At 48.3% G+C, this 20,458-nt stretch overlaps 5 protein-coding genes across 5 annotated transcripts; all 5 read left to right on the plus strand.

The window, feature by feature from the left end:
- Window positions 1–148: 148 nt before the first annotated feature.
- LOC139585373 (UDP-glucuronosyltransferase 1A1-like) lies at window positions 149–1,060 on the plus strand. Its single transcript, XM_071418090.1, has one exon. The coding sequence runs from the start codon at window positions 149–151 to the stop codon at window positions 1,058–1,060; it is 912 nt and encodes a 303-aa protein (XP_071274191.1).
- An 809-nt stretch (window positions 1,061–1,869) lies between these two features.
- Window positions 1,870–2,806, plus strand: LOC139585374 (UDP-glucuronosyltransferase 1A1-like). Its single transcript, XM_071418091.1, has 2 exons — window positions 1,870–2,727; window positions 2,765–2,806. Exons 1-2 carry the CDS (start codon window positions 1,876–1,878, stop codon window positions 2,804–2,806), a joined length of 894 nt encoding a protein of 297 aa, XP_071274192.1. The 5' UTR covers window positions 1,870–1,875.
- A 1,115-nt stretch (window positions 2,807–3,921) lies between these two features.
- Window positions 3,922–4,949, plus strand: LOC139585375 (UDP-glucuronosyltransferase 1A1-like). Its single transcript, XM_071418092.1, has 2 exons — window positions 3,922–4,773; window positions 4,920–4,949. The coding sequence occupies exons 1-2, from the start codon at window positions 3,922–3,924 to the stop codon at window positions 4,947–4,949; spliced, it is 882 nt and encodes a 293-aa protein (XP_071274193.1).
- Window positions 4,950–5,641: 692 nt separating this feature from the next.
- On the plus strand, window positions 5,642–6,565 carry LOC139585376 (UDP-glucuronosyltransferase 1A1-like). The gene has a single exon (XM_071418093.1). The coding sequence runs from the start codon at window positions 5,642–5,644 to the stop codon at window positions 6,563–6,565; it is 924 nt and encodes a 307-aa protein (XP_071274194.1).
- An 811-nt stretch (window positions 6,566–7,376) lies between these two features.
- On the plus strand, window positions 7,377–20,458 carry LOC139585362 (UDP-glucuronosyltransferase 1A1-like). The gene is made up of 6 exons (XM_071418079.1): window positions 7,377–8,137; window positions 12,529–12,622; window positions 17,163–17,294; window positions 17,401–17,488; window positions 18,187–18,406; window positions 20,161–20,458. The coding sequence occupies exons 1-6, from the start codon at window positions 7,377–7,379 to the stop codon at window positions 20,456–20,458; spliced, it is 1,593 nt and encodes a 530-aa protein (XP_071274180.1).

Genomic DNA, 20,458 nt, shown 5'->3' on the forward strand with positions numbered 1-20,458 from the left:
GGGAATACACATTCACTGCCCAGCACATAAAATAAGGATCCACAGTTGGGCTGTGCCACAGATCATTTGAAAGCGCGGAGCCAGCACCGTAGCTCCAGTGCTCTTGGGGATTTCCTTCCCTGGAGGCCCTCAGCTGATGCCTGCAGGAATGGCCCCAGGGCTCAGGGCTTCTCCACCACTTGTGCTTCTGCTCCTGTCCCTGCTGGGTCTGGCTGCTGCTGGGAAGCTCCTGGTGGTGCCAGTGGATGGGAGCCACTGGCTCAGCATGCGGGAGGTGCTGGACATCCTGAGGCAGAGGGGACACGAGGTGGTTGTAGTGGCACCAGAAGTGACTTTGCACATCAAACCATCAAACAACTTTGTGATGAAAATGTACTCAGTCCCCTACACACAGGAAGAGATGGAGAACGATTTCAAGGTGTTTCTACACGCTTCATTAGAAGAAGGATCTTTTCTGGAAAGATTTCTTAAATTGTACCAACATATGAAAAAACTCGGTAATTTATCAGTCAGCAGTTGTGAGCAGCTCTTGCAAAACAAGGAGCTCATCAGGTACCTTGAGGAGAGCAAGTTTGATGCCGTCCTTACAGACCCTGTAGTACCTTGTGGGGTGATCTTGGCTGAACATCTTTCCCTTCCTTCTGTCTATTTCTTACGAGGAATCCCGTGTGGCTTAGATTTTGAGGCCACTCAGTGTCCCAATCCTCCTTCCTATGTGCCCAGGTCCTTTTCAGAACTGACAGACCGCATGACTTTTCTTCAGCGGGTGAAGAATCTGCTCTTTGACACCCAAAACCTTTTCCTCTGTAATTTTGCCTATGACCCATTCACAAAACTGGCTTCCGAGTTCCTGCAGCGGGAGGTGACTGTGCTGGATCTCTTACGGAAGGGCTCTGTTTGGCTCCTGAGGTTGGAATTTGTGCTCGACTATCCAAGACCCTTGATGCCCAACATCATTCCAATAGGAGGAGTAAACTGTGCTCACAAGGAGCTGCCTCAGGTGGGTCCCACTTTGTTTTTAATTTGTGCTGTGATGGATTTTGGTGTTCAGGAGGCTTGAATCTTGTGTTGCAGATGGGAATTGACTTCCCATGTTGAGTGGTTGGATTAATGCTCCTGAATTTTCCTCTCCCTCTCCATTTGTAGACAGCACTCCTGTATCTTCTCACCTCTAAAGTGTGCGTTGCATTTGTTGATTTGATTTCATGTACTACTCAGAGCCACTTCGTGTAACTTTGTGTAACTTGGTACTCTCTTAGTGACGATTGCATCTGGTGGGTTGTCAAATCCTTGCAGTCAGGTGCAATCCCTTAATAGCAAATTGTTCTAGTTGGGTCTGGTGTTTACTGAGAAATGCACCTCAGGCTTCTGTCCTTGTTACATCTTTACATCCTTCTTTGTTGGTGAATTTCTTGTGCTTCTTCACCTGGGTATTTCCCAAGCTGGAATCTGGAGGAAGGTGGCAGGCTGGGAGCTCTCAGGTTGAGAAGCAGCCCCTCAGTTTGCTGGCAGATCTAGGAAAATTTTGCCATGATGATGGTGGCTGGGTGTGACGTAACAGCAAATTTCAGATGTGTCAAGGGTCTACAATAGCTTGGCTGGTGGCGCTCAAACGTGACAAAAGTGCCAAAGGTTTTGTTATAAAACACAAGGCTTATCTGTTGCATCCCCCACATCTATCAGCTGGCTGAACTCTGCTGCTGGTTATGCAGCCTTTTATCACACCTGTGATTACACATTTACCACAGAGCAGATAAAGCAAGGATAGAAAGTTGGGCTGGGGCAGAGATTGCTGAGAAGCGCGGAGCGAGCGCCGGAGCTCCTGTGCTGCCGCGGGTTTCCTTCCCTGGAGGCCTTCACGTGATCCCTGCAAAAATGGCCATGGGGCTCAGGGCTTCTCCTCCAGTTGTGCTTCTGCTCCTGTCCCTGCTGGGCCTGGCTGCTGCTGGGAAGCTCCTGGTGGTGCCAGTGGATGGGAGCCACTGGCTCAGCATGCGGGAATTGCTGGACATGCTCCAGCAGAAGGGACACGAGGTGGTCGTGGTGGCACCCGAAGTCTCCTTGCACATCAAACCATCAGAGAACTTTGTGATGAAAATGTACCCGGTCCCCTTCACACAGGAAGAGCTGGACAAAGTTTTCAAAGGGTCAATAATGGATTTATTTAAAGGAGGACCTTTTCTGGAAAGAGTCATTAGACAGTACCAACAGGCAAAGAAGACCTCTGCTCTGTTCCTGGCCACTTGCACACACTTAATCCACAACAAGGAGCTCATCAGGTACCTTGAGGAGAGCAAGTTTGATGCCGTCCTCACAGACCCTATCCTCCCTTGTGGGGCAATACTGGCCGAGTATCTTTCCCTGCCTTCTGTGTATTTCCTGCAGCAAATTCCATGTGGTTTGGAATATCAAGCCACGCAGTGCCCCAATCCCCCTTCCTATGTCCCCAGAGTATTTACAGACCTTACAGACCGCATGACCTTTCTCCAGCGGTTGAAGAACATGCTCTATGACATCCCCAATTTCTTCCTCTGCGACGTTGTCTTCCAACCTTATGCAGAACTGGCTTCGGAGTTCCTGCAGCGGGAGGTGACGGTGCCGGATCTCCTGCGCCAGGCTTCCATTTGGCTCATGAAGCTGGACTTTGTCTTGCACTTCCCAAAACCCTTGATGCCCAACATGGTTTTGATTAGTGGAGTAAATTGCGCTTACAAGAAGCTAAGTCAGGTGGGTCACGCTCTGTTTTCTCTTCTTGTCCTTGCAGGCTTTGGAAATCTCTGGGAAGCTGAAACACAGCTTTCATTAGAAAGGAGGATTTCAAACTGCTCGTGCTTTGCAGGGAGGTGCTGGTTCTGGTATCTGGGAATGATTATAGGAGTAGAAAAGTGGAGAAAGTGATGTATATGGAATTATCTCTGGCAGAATCCCCATTGGCTCTGTGTCTCTGCTCCAAGACAGCTTTGGATTGGAGTGGGTTCCTCAGAGCCTCTTCCCTCAAGGCTGTTGATGTGAAGGAAGACTCACTTTAAATTGAGGACATGTACATTTATCATCTGGTCCAATCTGGCCGATTTCATCTGCATTTCTGTCTCCTTTCATTCCTTTAATGAAGGATTTTCAGTGTTCTCTATTGTCAGAGGCACATCAAACATTGTCTCCGAGAGGACATCTGAGGTCTCGCTGAGAACCTCCTGTCAAAGCATGTCCAGTGAGGACAGGATTTTCTTTCCTCTGTCATGTCCAGTTTTAAGTGTCCCTACAATCTCTAATTATTGGTACTGTTGTGTAACTTGGTACTCTCTTAGTGACTTACAAACCCATCTGTGGGGCTGTCAAATCCTTGCAGTCAGGTGCAATTCCTTATTAGCAAATTGTTTTAGTTGGGTCTGGTGTTTACTGAGAAATGCACCTCAGGTTTCTGTCCTAGTTGCCTCTCTACGTCTTTCTTTGCCAGTGAATTTTTTGTGCTTCCTCAATTGGCTATTTCCCAAGCTGGAATCTGGAGGAAGGTGGCAGGCTGGGGGCTCTCAGGTTGAGGAGCAGCCCCTCAGTTTGCTGGCAGATCTAGGAAAATTTTGGCCATGGTGATGGATGTTTGCAGTCTAGCAGCAAATTTGAGGAGTCTGATGGGGCTCTGCTGGCTTGGCACGTGGCGCTCAAAGGTGAAAGAGCTGAACAGATTTTTTAATAGAAACACGAGGCTTATCGGTTGCATCCCCATATTTAATCAGCTGGCTGAACTTTGCTGCTGGTTATGCAGCCTTTATCACACCTGTGATTACACATTTACCACAGAGCAGATAAAGCAAGGATAGAAAGTTGGGCTGAGGCAGAGATTGCTGAGAAGCACGGAGCGAGCGCTGGAGCTCCTGTGCTGCCGGTGTTTTCTTCCCTGGAGGCCCTCAGCTGATCCCTGCAGGAATGGCCGTGGGGCTCAGGGCTTCTCCTCCAGTTGTGCTTCTGCTCCTGTCCCTGCTGGGTCTGGCTGCTGCTGGGAAGCTCCTGGTGGTATCGGTGGATGGGAGCCCCTGGTTCAGCATGCGGGAGGGGCTGGACAGGCTCCAGCAGAAGGGACATGAGGTGGTGGTGGTGGCACCTGAAGTCTCCTTGCACGTCAAACCATCAGAGAACTTTGTGATGAAAATGTACCCGGTCCCCTACTCACAGGAAGAGATGGACAATGCATTCAAGGCATATTTTAATATTACATTTGAAGAAGGATCTTTTTTTGAAAGATTTTTTAAAGTAGTAGAAGCTACGAAAAGATTCACTGATTTTTGTTTCTCCAGCTGTACACATCTTCTGCAAAACAAAGAGCTCATCAGGTATCTTGAGGAGAGCAAGTTTGATGCCATCCTTACAGACCCTGTAATACCTTGTGGGGTGATCCTGGCTGAGCATCTTTCCCTTCCTTCTATCTATTTCTTACGAGGAATCCCGTGTGGGTTAGATTTTGAAGCCACTCAGTGTCCCAATCCTCCTTCCTATGTGCCCAGGTCATTCTCAGACCTTACAGACCACATGACCTTTTTCCAGCGGGTGAAGAATCTGCTCTTTGACACCCAAAACCTTTTCCTCTGTAATTTTGTCTATGACCCCTTCACAAAACTGGCTTCAGAGTTTCTGCAGCGGGAGGTGACTATGCCGGATCTCTTACGGAAGGGCTCTGTTTGGCTCCTGAGGTTGGAATTTGTGCTTGACTATCCAAGACCCTTGATGCCCAACATCATTCCAATAGGAGGAGCAAACTGTGCTCACAAGGAGCTGCCTCAGGTGGGTCCCACTTTGTTTTTAATTTGTGCTGTGATGGATTTTGGTGTTCAGGAGGCTTGAATCTTGTGTTGCAGATGGGAATTGACTTCCCATGTTGGGTGGTCGGATAAATGCTTCTGAATTTTTCTCTCCCTTTCCATTTGTAGGCAGCAGTCGTGTGCCTTCTCACCCTCTAAAGTGTACTTTGCATCTGCTGCTTTCATTTCACATATTCAGAGCTATGTTGTGTGCATTGGGTGACTTTGTGTAACTTAGTACTCTCTTAGTGAGTGACAAACATGTCTGTGGGGCTGTCAAATCCTTGCAGTCAGGTGCAATCCCTAATTCATAAATTGTTTTAGTTGGTCTGGTGTTTACTGATAAATGCACTTCAGGCTTCTGTCCCAGTTCCCTTACTACATCATTCTTTTCTGGTGAGTTTTTTGTGCTTCTTCACCTGTGTATTTCCCAAGCTGGAATCTGGAGGAAGGTGGCAGGCTGGGGGCTCTCAGGTTGAGAAGCGGCCCCTCAGTTTGCTGGCAGTTTTAGGAAAATTTTGGCCTGGTGATGATGGCTGTTTCCATTCTAGCAGCAAATTTGAGGAGTCTGAAGAGGCTGTGTCGGCTTGGCTGGTGGCGCTCAAACGTGACAGAGCTGCCAAGATTAATAAAAACATGAGGCTTATTTGTTGCATCCCCCACATCTATCAGCTGGCTGAACTCTGCTGCTGGTTATGCAGCCTTTTACCACACCTGTGATTACACATTTACCACAGAGCAGATAAAGCAAGGATAGAAAGTTGGGCTGGGCAGAGATTGCTGAGAAGCGCGGAGCGAGCGCCGGAGCTCCTGTGCTGCCGCGGGTTTCCTTCCCTGGAGGCCCTCAGCTGATGCCTGCAGGAATGGCCCCAGGGCTCAGGGCTTCTCCACCACTTGTGCTTCTGCTCCTGTCCCTGCTGGGTCTGGCTGCTGCTGGGAAGCTCCTGGTGGTGCCAGTGGATGGGAGCCACTGGCTCAGCATGAGGGAGGTGCTGGACATACTCCAACAGAAGGGACATGAGGTGGTGGTGGTGGCACCTGAAGTCTCTATGCACATCAAACCATCAAAGAACTTTGTGATGAAAAGGCACTCAGGCCCCATCACACAGGAAGAGATGGAGGAACATTTCAAGGCGTTTCTACACACTTCATTAGAAGAAGGATCTTTTCTGGAAAGATTTCTTAAATTGTACCAACATATGAAAAAACTCGGTAATTTGGCAGTCAGCAGTTGTGAACATCTCCTGCAAAACAAAGAGCTCATGTGGTACCTTGAGGAGAGCAAGTTTGATGCCATCTTTACAGATCCTGTAATACCTTGTGGGGTGATCCTGGCTGAGCATCTTTCACTTCCTTCTGTCTATTTCTTACGAGGAATCCCGTGTGGCTTAGATTTTGAGGCCACTCAGTGTCCCAATCCTCCTTCCTATGTGCCCAGGTCCTTTTCAGAACTGACAGACCGCATGACCTTTTTCCAGCGGGTGAAGAATCTGCTCTTTGACACCCAAAACCTTTTCCTCTCTAATTTTGCCTTTGACCCATTCACAAAACTGGCTTCCGAGTTCCTGCAGCGGGAGGTGACTGTGCAGGATCTCTTACGGAAGGGCTCTGTTTGGCTCCTGAGGTTGGAATTTGTGCTCGACTATCCAAGACCCTTGATGCCCAACATCATTCCAATAGGAGGAGTAAACTGTGCTCACAAGGAGCTGCCTCAGGTGGGTCCCACTTTGTTTTTAATTTGTGCTGTGATGGATTTTGGTGTTCAGGAGGCTTGAATCTTGTGTTGCAGATGGGAATTGACTTCCCATGTTGGGTGGTTGGATGAATGCTCCTGAATTTTCCTCTCCCTCTCCATTTGTAGACAGCACTCCTGTATCTTCTCACCTCTAAAGTGTGCATTGCATTTGTTGATTTGATTTCATGTACTACTCAGAGCCACTTCGTGTAACTTTGTGTAACTTGGTACTCTCTTGGTGACGATTGCATCTGGTGGGTTGTCAAATCCTTGCAGTCAGGTGCAATTCCTTATTAGCAAATTGTTTTAGTTGGGTCTGGTGTTTACTGAGAAATGCACCTCAGGCTTCTGTCCTTGTTACCTCTTTACATCCTTCTTTGTTGGTGAATTTCTTGTGCTTCTTCACCTGGGTATTTCCCAAGCTGGAAACTGGAGGAAGGTGGCAGGCTGGGGGCTCTCAGGTTGAGGAGCAGCCCCTCAGTTTGCTGGCACATCTAGGAAAGTTTTGGCCTGGTGATAATGACTGTTTGCAGTCTAGCAGCAAATTTGAGGAGTCTGAAGGGGCTGTGTCGGCTTGGCTGGTGGCGCTCAAACGTGACAGAGCTGCCAAGATTAATAAAAACATGAGGCTTATCTGTTGCATCCCCCACATCTATCAGCTGGCTGAACTCTGCTGCTGGTTATGCAGCCTTTTATCACACCTATGATTACACATTTACCACAGAGCAGATAAAGCAAGGATACAAAGTTGGGCTGCGGCAGAGATTGCTGAGAAGCGCGGCGCGAGCATCGGAGCTCCTGTGCTGCCGCGGGTTTCCTTCCCGGGAGGCCTTCACGTGATCCCTGCAAGAATGGCCATGGGGCTCAGGGCTTCTCCTCCAGTTGTGCTTCTGCTCCTGTCCCTGCTGGGCCTGGCTGCTGCTGGGAAACTCCTGGTGGTGCCAGTGGATGGGAGCCACTGGCTCAGCATGCGGGAATTGCTGGACATGCTCCAGCAGAAGGGACACGAGGTGGTGGTGGTGGCACCTGAAGTCTCCCTGCAGATCAAACCATCCAAGAGCTTTGTGATGAAAATGTATCCAGTGCCTTTCACTCGGGAAGAGATGGATAAAATTTTCAAAGGGTCAGTAATGGATTTATTTAAAGGAGGACCTTTTCTGGACAGAGTCATTAGACAGTACCAACAGGCAAAGAAGACCTCTGCTCTGTTCCTGGCCACTTGCACACACTTAATCCACAACAAGGAGCTCATCAGGTACCTTGAGGAGAGCAAGTTTGATGCTGTCCTCACAGATCCTGTCCTCCCTTGTGGGGCAATACTGGCCGAGTATCTTTCCCTGCCTTCTGTGTATTTCCTGCAGCAAATTCCATGTGGTTTGGAATATCAAGCCACGCAGTGTCCCAATCCCCCTTCCTATGTCCCCAGAGTATTTACAGACCTTACAGACCGCATGACCTTTCTCCAGCGGGTGAAGAACATGCTCTATGACATCCCCAATTTCTTCCTCTGCGACGTTGTCTTCCAACCTTATGCAGAACTGGCTTCGGAGTTCCTGCAGCGGGAGGTGACGGTGCCGGATCTCCTGCGCCAGGCTTCCATTTGGCTCATGAAGCTGGACTTTGTCTTGCACTTCCCAAAACCCTTGATGCCCAACATGGTTTTGATTAGTGGAGTAAATTGCGCTTACAAGAAGCTAAGTCAGGTGGGTCACGCTCTGTTTTCTCTTCTTGTCCTTGCAGGCTTTGGAAATCTCTGGGAAGCTGAAACACAGCTTTCATTAGAAAGGAGGATTTCAAACTGCTCGTGCTTTGCAGGGAGGTGCTGGTTCTGGTATCTGGGAATGATTATAGGAGTAGAAAAGTGGAGAAAGTGATGTATATGGAATTATCTCTGGCAGAATCCCCATTGGCTCTGTGCTCCCTGCTCAAGGCAGCTTTGGCTTTGGAGTAGGCTTTTGGTGTGGTGCAAGACACACTTTGATTTGAGGAGCACTCAGTTTATCCTCTGTCTGATCTCCTCAACAATTCTGTCTTTTTTTTTCTTTTCTTTTCCTTAAAGAAGGATTCTCTGTTCTTTGACTTGTCATAAACTCAGAAAACATTGTACCTGGAAGGACATTAAAGGCCTCTCTGAGAACTTTCTATCAGAATATGTCCAGGTCAGGTTGGTTGTTCCTTTCTCTCTCTTGTCAAATTTTATGTATCTCCTCTTGAGAATACACTTTATTATATCCAATTGATTCCTGAATCCAGTTTGAATTTTCCATGTTGCAGTGATTGTTGCCTTTTGTCATGTCACTGTTAATCTCATTTTTTCTTTAACTTTTTGTCATCTCCTGCATTCAAGCTGTTGTGCACCTTTCCTGTGGCATGAAATTATCCCATTCCAGAGGCACAACTTTGCATCTGCCTTTGCTGACCTTCATGAGGCCTTTATAGGCCCATTTTTCCAGCTTGTATATCCCAGGCCAGTGATGCTCTATAGGTAAATTTATATCCAACATCGAAAAAACAAAGTATAAGTTACTTTATTCTTCTAAAATTAATTCATTTCAGTTGGTTTTTTAATGTGCTTTCAAATAGATTTTGTGGTATGCAGAGTATCCTCATGGATTCTATTTTTAATAATAACTATTCCTATTGGGTTTTTCAGATATTTGCTTTACAAAATGCTGAGATAAGTCTGATATTTCAGAAAAAGCTCAATCTCACTCAGTAAAAATGGAGGATTTTTAAGACGATTCAAACTTAGCATTCAGGCTAGAAAAGCAGAGAGGGAATAAAGTGCACAGCTAAACCTATGATAATTACGGCAGAGGTTTGTAAAATCTGGAAAATCATAGCTAAAGGCACAAGGGTTACTGATAGTTTTTCCCAGTATTTGTCCTATGACTAACACTGAAATGCAACAAGCTTAGAGCAAACAAAGGGGAGTGTGTTTTCACACCATGGCCCAAAAAAACCCAAATCAGCCTCTTAAGAGGTGCAGATTTTCTTTTTTTTAGACAAACCCTCTGAATTTAAAAGGGATTTAGGGGGTAAATAAGAGGTGCAGGCTGCCTGCCAGGATTTGTAGGCTTACAGGAGAGATAATCATGGATTCCCTTAGCTCAGATATTTGCTGTACTGTTTCCAGCTTACAACCTTGGCACTTAGTTCTGTACTTTTGTTTGACTTTCTCCTGCTATCTCACCTTTGGAATGGGCTGGACTTGTGGACTTCAGTCTCTGCACTAGTAAACACGTGGAGGGTGTTCATGTGCTGCTCAAAATCCAGTGTCACAACTTCTATGAACTTTTGCTGAACTTCTGTGAATTTCTTTTTTTTTTTTTCCTTCAAACTTTTTTGAGCTTGGCCTCAAGGGTTTGGGTAGAGGGGGTTTTCTTACCTCTTTAGTGTTGTTTTATAGGGTTTTGTTTTAGTGTCTCACAGATGATACAAGTTTGGCTGAAATGTTAGCAGAACTTAACTAGGTGGGAGTGATTTGGTACCAAATACGAGGATTTGAGAGGCCTTTATGCAGGGTAAGAGTGTTTCTGCAACTCTGAGTTCACTCCCTGAGTATGTACTGCCACCTTAAGGCTTGTTGAATGTTGCATCACCTCATTATTTGAGATATTTTTACCACAGAAAGGAGGAAAAGCGGCCCTGGCAGGTGAGAATCCCTTGCATCTGCCTTCTGTAGTTTTTGGTCTTTGTTACCCTAATGCCAGCTAGAGCCACAATTCTGTCTCACCAGCTGCACAATAGGACTGCATCAAATCATGGAACTGTAAAGTTGGAAAAGCCCTCTAAAATCAGAGTCCAACCATTAATCCAGCACTGCCAGGTCTGCCACTAAACCGTGGCCCCAAGTGCCCCATCCACACCTTTCTTGAATGTTTCCAGGGATGGTGATTTCACCACTGCCCTGGACAGCCCCTTCCAGTGCTTGACAACCCTTTCCATGAAGAAATGTTTCCTAATATCCAATCTAAACCTCCCCACTGATGTCTGAAATTCCTTCCTATTTAGTGCATTTTCCATAAAAAATGCATAAAAGAACCCCTTTTCTTTAATAGGCCACATGGAGGACCTCCTCTCCAAATAAACATTTTAGGAAACACTTAGTCTTAATCTTGGAATAACACTTAGGATTAGCCTTGGAGTGTATTTATCACACTCAGGTGCCTATGGCAAAGGCAGCCATTTCATGGATCAGATTTCCCATCATTCCTACCTGCTCCAAAAGAACCCTTCCAGGCCTGGAGAAACTACTCAGATTTCACTCTGTTCAGGAGTGCTTGGTTGGGGAGGTCTAAAAGAGTCTGTCTTCTCCAGCCAGCTCTTGTCCAGCTACCATTTCTGTATCTTGTATTGCTCTTGTAAACTTGCAAACTTTTGGCATCCAGCTTTTCCCTGTCCATGTGGAATATGCCTTAATGGCAGGTGAGATCTGCTTGGCCAGGCCTTTCTGTCCAGGAATATGGGCTTCCACATAGTATGTACCACAGCCAAGCCTTCTGAAATTTGGGGAAGGGACTGCTATTAAGAACTTTCAAACCCATTTGTCCCATAGCCTCTCACCCTGAACTCCCGTGGCCCCTCTTGAGCAAGAACCCCATATTCTGCTGCATCATTGCTTTTCAAAACGATGTTTAGCCTCGTGCCATTCACCTATGAACTCTGATGGCCCCTCTTGAGCACAAACTGTGCTTTCTGCTCTATCACTGCTTTGCTAAAAAGGTGAAAGGTGGTTGGTTAATGTGTTACCCAAACTTTGGTGACTCTGCTGCTCCATGTGCCAGCTCCAGCTTGCCATGGAAGACATTCTCTGAACTCCAGACACCTTTCTGAGCAAAAATTGAGGGGTTAGGTCTTGCTTGTCAACAGTGCAACACAGTGCTTGTGATATAAGCTCTGTGGAGTGGCCATAAATTTGATTACTGACTTGAATCTGGCCTGGGACAGTTGAGTGCACAGTGAGTCACTTGAAACAACCCTGACACAGCAAAACCCCTCCATGAACAACTGCTTTTTCTACTGATTATTCTGAATAATCAGAGATAACCTAAATGAATAGCAAAGCATAGGTGCCTTGATAGGACATTAATCAAGGCTTTTATCAGCAATATGGTCTTTGAACTCCATAACTTGTATCAGTAAACATTTTGTAGAGATAAAATATTGACGTCCACCGCAATATAAATGAGATATGAGGAGATTTTTCTTCATATGCTACTGAGGAGCAGCTAGTTTCTTTGCCTGCCCCATGACAGTTATGTGGAGGCACCAGGTACGCGCTGGGCTTGTGCTTTTCCTTGCTTTCTGGAGTCTGGCAGATGGTGGGAAGCTCTTGGTGGTGCCTCAGGATGGAAGTCACTGGCTGAGCATGCGGATGGTCCTGGAGAAACTCTGGGAGAAGGGGCACGAAATCGTGGCCGTGGTTCCTGATGCTGCCTTACTCTTGAAAAGCTCCCAGTCCTTCACCATCAAAACATATTCAGTGCCTTACACCCAGGAGTTTGTGGACCAATACTACCAGAAGCTGGGTGAAAATAGCTTTGAGACCCTAACGCTCTCATTTTTACTCAGCAACATCACAGAGCTGACCAACATGTTCACTTCTGCTTGTCGGCATCTCTTCTCTGACAAAGAGCTCATGAAGTACCTCCAGGAGAGCAAATTCGATGCCATCATGATGGACCCTGTGCTGCCCTGTGGGCCCATTCTGGCTGAGTATCTCTCACTCCCCTCTGTGTACTTCATGCGTGGTCTTCCTTGCACCTTAGACTACAAAGCCGCGCAGTCTCCCAGCCCTGTATCCTACGTGCCCAAGACTTTATCGTCTCTTTCCGACCACATGGCATTCCCAGAGCGAGTGAAGAACTTCCTGATTGGGCTCTCAGAGCCTTTGCTTTGCCACCTGTTTTATTTGAAATACGAGAGCTTGGCCTCCGAGTTCCTGCAGAGGGATGTGACGATACAGGAGCTGTTCAGCCAAGCATCAGTGTGGCTGATGAGATACGACTTTGTTTTTGAGTATCCGCGCCCCATCATGCCCAACATGGTCTATGTTGGAGGCATCAACTGTCTGCAGAAGAAGCCACTCTCAAAGGTTTGTCGTTGCTTACCCTGAGGGTGCTTGTTCAGCATGTGCTTTCTTTAAGTGTTTCCTATGATGATATTTGTGTGCTTTAGGCAGGGTGTGATCAAATCCCAGGATGGCATGGGAGTGGGAATCTTAGATTTTGAGATGATCACAAGGCTTGCTGAATGGTTTTTCTCCAGGAGAGCTCAGGTCGAGTTGTCACCATCACTCGTGGCACGTTCTATGTCCACTCAAAATAATTCTAGGTCAGAGGATTTAATATCCCTAAGGAATGTGGAATGCCAGTTAATTGTAGGAGACTTGACTGAACAAAAATTGGAAATATAGAATTAACTCTGTGGATATACCCAGGCACTTTTGCTGTGCCACTGAACATGAAGCTGGGTGAAGCACAGAACATCAGGAGAGGGGATCAGCCTGGGTTTTTGGAAAAGGTTCTTCCCCTGGAGAGAGCTGGGCACTGACCAGGCTCCCCAGGGAATGTGCACAGCCCCAAGGCTGCCAGAGCTCCAGGAGGGTTTGGACATTGCTCTCGGGGATTCACAGGGTGGGATTGTTGGGGTGTCCGTGCAGGGCCACGGGTTGGATCGATGATCCCTGCAGGTCAGGAAATTCTAACTGGGGATATTCCATGTGTACCAACAGCCCAAAACCAGGGGTGTGCAAAGACAGCAGAGGGAGCTCTGCTGCTTCTGGATTTGTGCAAGCAGCAGTGCAAGATAGCAAATAAGAGGATGGTTGGGAAAGGAAGCCTTCAGGATTGTAACTACTGACCCTTGTTCAGATTCCCCTCGTGCTGTGCAAATAGTGCAGATATCCCCAGGCTATTCTGCTTTCAGACACTGTGGTGTGTGACAGCAGGAGTTATTGCTCTGCTTACAATACATTTACTACTGTAAATTCAGGGCTTTGACTTTGATAACTGCTGTGATAGAGCAACAAATCTGGCGATAAACCTTTACAAGCCACTCTATCAAACCTCTGTCAGTCTTCTTGGTTACACTCTGGGGGCACAAAGCAATCCAAAGGTCAGATTTGTGCCGAGTTCCATGTCCAATCATTGCAGTGGACTCAAGGTAGGGGGTTGATCATTAATTGGATGTTAATGATGTAGTGATTGCTGGTCAACCCATTCATGGCTCTCATTCAGCCTCTCAGCCCCACAGGCTGTTGGTCACTCCTCCCTCCTGGTGTCAGTCCAAACATTCAGCTTCACCTCATGGCAGCCACTCACTGAAAGCCTTCTCTGTGAACAGATGATAAACCCAATATTTACCCACAGTTAAAAATTACCCCAATTTCTGCCTGTTAAAAATTAAAAACCCACCTTAGTTAAAATTCAAGTGGAAAGCACCCCGTGATTCATTCCTTGTCCCCGGCCGCAGTTTCACCGCCGTTTATAACTTCGCTAGTGGCACCAGGGAAATGGTTTCTCCAAAGCCAGGATTTCTTTCTCTTGCCTCTTGGGCTGTGTTTTTCCTGCTGCTGTGGACCTCTGGTGAAGGTGGGAAGCTCTTGGTCATACCCATTGATGGCAGCCACTGGCTCAGCACACTCCCAATCATAGAGAAGCTCAGGGACAAGGGGCACGAAATCGTGGTGGTTGCGCCGGAGATAAATTTGCGGATCCATTCATCCCCAATTTACACCTTGAAAACCTACCCTGTGTCCTACACCAAGGAGTTTGTGGAGGCAGAGTTTAAAGAGATGGGCCACAGGAGTTTCACACCTCAACCCTTCTTGAAAAAACTGTCCAAAATTGCCAATTTTACAAGCATGTTCTTGGATTCCTGCAAGCGTCTGCTGTCTGAGAAAGAGCTGATCCATTACCTCGAAGGAAGCAAATTTGATGCCATCTTTATGGATCCCTTTTTCCCATGTGGGCAGATACTGGCAGAACATCTGTCCCTGCCCTCCGTGTACTTCCTGCGGGGGCTGCCGTGCAGCGTGGAATTTCAGGCCACGATGTGTCCCAGCCCTCCTTCCTACGTCCCGCGGTTCTTCACACGCTCCACGGACCGCATGTCCTTCTGGAAGCGCCTGGGCAACCTCCTGGCCACCTTGGGCAGCTCCCTGGCCTGCTCTGTCCTTTATTCCCCCTATGATCCCTTGATCCGGGAGTTCCTGCAGCGGGAGGCGACCGTGCCCGAGCTGTTCAGCCACGCCGCTGTTTGGCTCATGAAATACGACTTTGTCTTTGAGTACCCCAGGCCCCTCATGCCCAACATGGTCTTGGTCGGAGGCATAGGCTGCACCCGGGAAAACAAATTATCCCAGGTTAGTTCCCGTTTTCTTCCCACGAGTTCAGCTGTGGGTGCACTGTGAGCTCTCTCCAGGAGATGGAGCTCCCAGGCTGGAATAAAGGATGCCGGGTGGAAGTGGCTGGGAGTGCATTCTACACTGCTGCATTCCTTCAACAGTGAGGGAAAAGTTACTTTGTGGGGCACCTCGGCATTCCCATTCCCTTTTCCTTTTTACTGTCTCTAGCTTTCTTAAGAGGGCAGTGGAGGGACAGCTCCAATCTCTGCTCTCTGTGGCCAGGAACAGCACCGGAGGGAATGGCTGGAGCTGTGTTGGGGATGTTTAGGTTGGATTTTAGGAAAAGATTCTCCTCCCAGAGGGTGCTGGGCTGTGCCTAGGCTCCCCAGGGAATGGGCACAGCCCCGAGGCTGCCAGAGCTCCAGGAGTGTTTGGACAATGCTCCCAGGGATGCCCAGGGTGGGATTGTTGGGGTGTCTGTGCAGGGACAGGGGTTGGATGAATGAACCTCGTGGGTCTCTTCCAACTGAGGATGTTCCATGAACTTCAGACAGTTCAGGCAGACTGGAATTAAATCCCCACCACCAGTGAAGCAGCACCACTGCCACTTTTGTGTAAAATGCTCTGTACTGCAACTGTATTTTGCTTCAACTGTGCCAAAATTTCTCAGTATGGGATATCTCCCACTTTCCATTAAGAAATCCTCCTAATTCTCTTATTTTTTGCATGAGTCTCCACTGCAGATATTTTGTAATAGTATGAGCAGGTGCTGATTAAAACCGCTACTAAAATAACCTGCATATCCCCAAAGCAGGGCTGCAAAGAGTTTCCTCATAGCAGGAGAACTTCTGAGCACAAAGTCGGAGCTTGGAACTCAAAAATATCTAAAAAACAAAGTAAAACTGATGTCCCACAGAATATAAATAGGATTAAATACGCCTTGAGACAGCCACAAAAATATGGAAAAGAGCATAAACTGACAGAGTCAGTCTCTGTTGTCCCTGCCCATGGCAGGGAGTTGTAATGAGACAATCTATAAAGTCCCTTCCAACCCAAAGCATTCCATGGTTCTCTGGTTATCCCCTCAGATCCCAGAGATAACATGGCAATTGCCAGACTTACAGAAACATTTAGTTCATTGTTTCTCCCTTATTTAACTCTGATGCCTGCAACAATTTCCTCCAGTTTTGCCTTTCCTTCCTTGGCTCAACCAAACATTTTTCTGTTTCAAAGAATTTTTGCTCCAGCCTTGGGCTGTTTTTTTCTGCTTCATTGGAATCTTTTTGTTCCTGGATTCCAGTGCTAGATCTCCTTCTAAATCACTCAAACAAAAGAGAGACAAAACTGGCAGCAGTTCAGTGTTATCACACCCAAAGCAGATACAATAAATCCAGATATTAGAAATTTGAGATACCTGCTGTCAGAACTATCTTCCAGGATTTTAATTCTCTCTTGTAGCTGCGTGGCCTGGAAAGAAGAACATCAGCTCTGAATCCAGGCTTGGGTTAAATGTGCCCATTTTTACTTCCCAAAGACTCATTTTCTTTAGGATCATAGGACAGGTTGGATCAGAAGGGATGTGAAAGCCTATCCAGTCCAATCCCCTGCTGTGGGCAGGGACACTTTCCACTATCCCAGGTGGCTCCAAACCCCATCCCTCCTCCCCTTGGACAATTCCAGGGATCCAGGGGGAGCCACAGCTTCTCTGGGCACCCTGTGCCAGAAGCCTGTGAGGCCTCCCCACTCTCAGAGAGAATTTCTTCCTGATACCTAACACGAATTTCCCCTCTTCTGGTTTGAACCCATTGCTCCCTGTCCCATCACTCCAGTTCTTCATGAAGAGTCCTTCTCCAGCTTCCTTCTGGGCTTCTTCAGGCACTGGAAAGGGCCTCTGAGGTCTCCACACAAAAGTCTTCTCTGCTCCAGGATGAACAGGATGTCCCAGCCTGTCCCCATAAGGGAGGTGCTCCTGACTCCTTGTCAACTCCATGGTTCTCCTCTGGACTTGCTCCCACAGTCCCATGTCCTTCTCATGCTGATGATTCCAGAGCTGGATGCTGGATCCAGGTGTGGTCTCCCAAGAGGCGGAGAATCCCATCCCTGGACCTGCTGGCCGTGCAGCTTTGGATGCAGAACTGTCAATAACAACTCGTTTTCCTGGTCCCAGTTTTGTCGTGCTCACCGCTTGTTCTGTTGCCTTTCCAGAGAGTTCTGTGGGAAGGTGGCAGCAATTCCAGCCCCTGACAAGAGAAAAGGCTTTGACTAAAGGCTTGCTTTCCTTTGGCAGGAATTTGAAGCCATGGTGAACGCCTCTGGAGAACACGGCATCGTTGTCTTCTCACTGGGCTCCATGGTATCCGAGATTCCCATGAAGAAAGCCATGGAAATCGCGGAGGGCTTGGGAGCAGTCCCTCAGACGGTACTAATCCCCTCTTCCCCTGCCAGCAGAGCAGCTCCACGCTGCTCTCAGCTCCTCCCTCCCTTCTCCTGCTGGGATCTGACGTGGGCTTTGCTTCCCCTGCCAGGTCTTCTGGCGCTACACAGGCAAGGCACCCCCCAACCTGCCCAAGAACGTGAAGCTCGTCAAGTGGCTGCCTCAGAATGACCTCCTGGGTACGTCTGACACCCTGGGCTGACACCAGGCTGCTGTGGTGAGGCCCCAAGGGCATCATCTGTGGGTCAGGTGGGAGTTATCATCCCCTGACCCAGCACTGTGGGCCACAAACCTTCCTTTGCTGGTGGAGCCGGAGCTGGTCCGTTAGGAATTTGGCTGGGAATTGCCGAATTATGACACAGCTCTGTTTGAAAAGGCTTTCCAACACTCCAGTACCAGTCAAAGATGAGTCTTTATGTTTGACTAAGCAGTCTCAACAGCCAGCTGGGGTTTTGTCCTGTCTTCTGGCCTGAAAAGAAACTTCATGGTCCTCAAGGGAGCGCTTCCAGACAGGTCTTTGGGCTTTTAAAATGGTGGAATTGTTGCCAGGATTTGCTGGTAACAGAACAGGTTCAGCTGTGAGAGACCTTCACTACCATGGAAGAGATGGTGAAAAACTAATTGGTGGTAACATCCTTTCTAACCTCTCCTGGCTCTGGTTTAATCCTAAAGTTGGAGGATTACCCCAAACCAAGACAGAGGCCTACAAAGTTCCAATCCCTAAGTCTGCCCATGAGGGATGGTGCTCTCACAACAGCCCCAAATCCTTGATTTACACCAACCACGGCCCTTTTTGCTGCATGTTCTTTCCCCAGGGACGTGTTGCTGGGAGTCAGTAATTCCAGGAGCTGACACAAGCCTGTGCTTCCCTCCACAGCCCACCCCAAGACTCGTGCCTTCATCACCCACGGAGGCTCCCACGGCGTTTATGAGGGAATCTGCAACGCAGTGCCCATGGTGCTGATGCCTCTCTTTGGGGACCAGATGGACAACGCCAAGCGAGTGGAGTCCCGGGGAGCAGGGCTGACCCTCAACATCCTGGAGATGACTTCCACTGACATCTCCAACGCCCTGAAAGCTGTGATCAATGACAAAAAGTCAGTACCAGAGGCACTGCCTTCCCCCTTCTTACTGTGCAGCCCCAGCACGTTCACTTCCAGCTTAACAGGGTGTTTTTCTCTTCCTAAATGGCTCCTTGGATCAAAAGTTTGGATTTGAGAGCAGCGGCTTCCGTGGAGAAGCTGATGCACACCCTGGGTTAACTCCAGGCTGTCCCCTTCAGTAGACAAGAGAAGGGAGGCTGCAGGGAGCAGGGGAGATGGGCTGGGAATGCAATGGAAGAAATCAAGTTGCCAGAAAAATTGTGTCACCTTCTTAAAGCCAAGGCAGTGACAGAGAGGGATTTGACACAAGTGGCAAGCAGCTTTTGTTCCCAAATCTCTGGTGACACAGGTCAGTGGGGTTAAATATCAAACATATTTATCACTCATTTATCTCACAGGTGAGTTTTCTCAGGCATTTTTCCCTCCCCTCAGTGCTCATGAGGAATTCTGTGAGCACAGAGAGCCTTGCCTGGCTCAGCAAGGCTGGACACTCCCAGCACAGAGCAGGAGGCACCTGCAGGGATGCACTGAGGAGGCTCAGGGAATATCACAGGGCTGCAATCAGCACACCCAAGGGGCTTCAAGGCAGCACAGAGATTTCTTTCAGACAAGAACTCTTCCCTGCTCCCATTTGAGGGTGCCAAGGACTAAGAAACTCCACCACATTCCTGAGAAATAGCAGCTTACTGGCATTGTTTCCTACCCAATTTTTATGGCAATTAAATTGCCATATTTAATGGCAATTTAATTATTAATAATAATTATTATTGTAACACTGTAACACTACATCTAACAAAACCAATAATAATGCAGCTGGAAAAGCTGAGCTGGCCAGCTTTTCCACCCCCAGCCTCCCCTTTCAGCCAGAGACCTTCACCCCAGAGATTCTGCTGAGAGCTCAAACTAAGCTTTCCCTCTTTCTTTCTTTTTTTTTTTTTTTTCCTGGGCCTCTAACCAGCACTTGCTGGGCCTCTAACTTTGCCATTATCCTTCTCAAGGGGCTCAGTAGCACAAAAGCTGCTACTGCCCCATCCTTGGAAGTGTCCTGGATGGGGTTTGGACCAACCCTGTGGGTCAGGGTGTTGGCAGCAGTCCAGTTGGAATTGTGGCTGCAGCCCTCCTGCAGTGACAGGGGTGGTTATGTTGGTGCATGGATCCTGTAGAAGGGTGGAGTTTTCCTCTGAAGATCCAGTGGAAGAGGCAGCTGCTGTTCCTCTGGAAAATCCAGTGGAGAAGCTGTCTTGCTGTCCCAGGATCTCAGATTATATCCAGTTAGGAATGCTTGGCTCCTCCCTCTGGGTTCACATCTGCCAGTGGGATGCTGTAGTTCTTATCAGCCATGCAGTGACAGCATGACAGCTGTGAACAGAAGACAGCTGCCATCCAGATGGCAAATGGAGCACAGTTTGCTTGGCAATCTGGGACAATGATGAAGAGGAAATCAGGGACAAAGCCCTGTCCACGTGCTCTGCACTAGGTTAGCTATGGGGTCAGCGGCCAATGGTCTGAGGGCAGTGCCCTACAAGGCAGACAGGGCCGGCCAACAGGGGTACCACAACCAATGAGGAAACACGGAAAGGAGAAACCAGGAGAATTTGGGACACATGGGGGAAGGAACAGGGGTGGATCAGTGTTGCAAGGCTCCATGGGGAGGGAAATCTTCTCTTTCAGCCTGGGTGGAGACTCTATGGAGTATCCTTCCAGGGATTTCCCCAAGGGGTTCAAAGGGTTCCACGTTCTCTCGGCAGGTACAAGGAGAACATCCAGCGCCTCTCCGACCTGCACCTGGACAGACCCATCCACCCTCTGGACCTGGCTGTGCACTGGGTGGAGTTTGTGATGAGGCACAAGGGGGCCCCTCACCTGCGCCCCGCCGCCCACGACCTCAACTGGGTGCAGTACCACTCACTGGACGTCATCGCCTTCCTGGCCGCCATCACCTTCCTCTTCCTCTTCATCTCCTTCAAGTGCTGCCTCTGCTGCTGCCGCAGGTGCTGCTGCAAGAAGGGCAGGACAGGCAAGGCCACCAAAGCCAAGTCCCACTAG

This window comes from Agelaius tricolor, unplaced genomic scaffold, assembly GCF_023055355.1.
Source record: "Agelaius tricolor isolate 1412-34295 unplaced genomic scaffold, bAgeTri1.0.p SCAF_75, whole genome shotgun sequence".
NCBI classification, from domain to species: domain Eukaryota; kingdom Metazoa; phylum Chordata; class Aves; order Passeriformes; family Icteridae; genus Agelaius; species Agelaius tricolor.

Coding starts and splice junctions, on each gene's coding strand:
- LOC139585376 (XM_071418093.1), top strand. CDS start 5,642: ATGCCTGCAGGAATGGCCCCAGGGCTCAGGGCTTCTCCACCACTTGTG.
- LOC139585362 (XM_071418079.1), top strand. CDS start 7,377: ATGGCCATGGGGCTCAGGGCTTCTCCTCCAGTTGTGCTTCTGCTCCTG. Junction 17,295..17,400: donor TGGGAGCAGTCCCTCAGACG/GTACTAATCCCC, acceptor TTCCCCTGCCAG/GTCTTCTGGCGCTACACAGG. Junction 18,407..20,160: donor GCTGTGATCAATGACAAAAA/GTCAGTACCAGA, acceptor TTCTCTCGGCAG/GTACAAGGAGAACATCCAGC.
- LOC139585373 (XM_071418090.1), top strand. CDS start 149: ATGGCCCCAGGGCTCAGGGCTTCTCCACCACTTGTGCTTCTGCTCCTG.
- LOC139585375 (XM_071418092.1), top strand. CDS start 3,922: ATGGCCGTGGGGCTCAGGGCTTCTCCTCCAGTTGTGCTTCTGCTCCTG. Junction 4,774..4,919: donor CTCACAAGGAGCTGCCTCAG/GTGGGTCCCACT, acceptor TTCCATTTGTAG/GCAGCAGTCGTGTGCCTTCT.
- LOC139585374 (XM_071418091.1), top strand. CDS start 1,876: ATGGCCATGGGGCTCAGGGCTTCTCCTCCAGTTGTGCTTCTGCTCCTG. Junction 2,728..2,764: donor CTTACAAGAAGCTAAGTCAG/GTGGGTCACGCT, acceptor TTGTCCTTGCAG/GCTTTGGAAATCTCTGGGAA.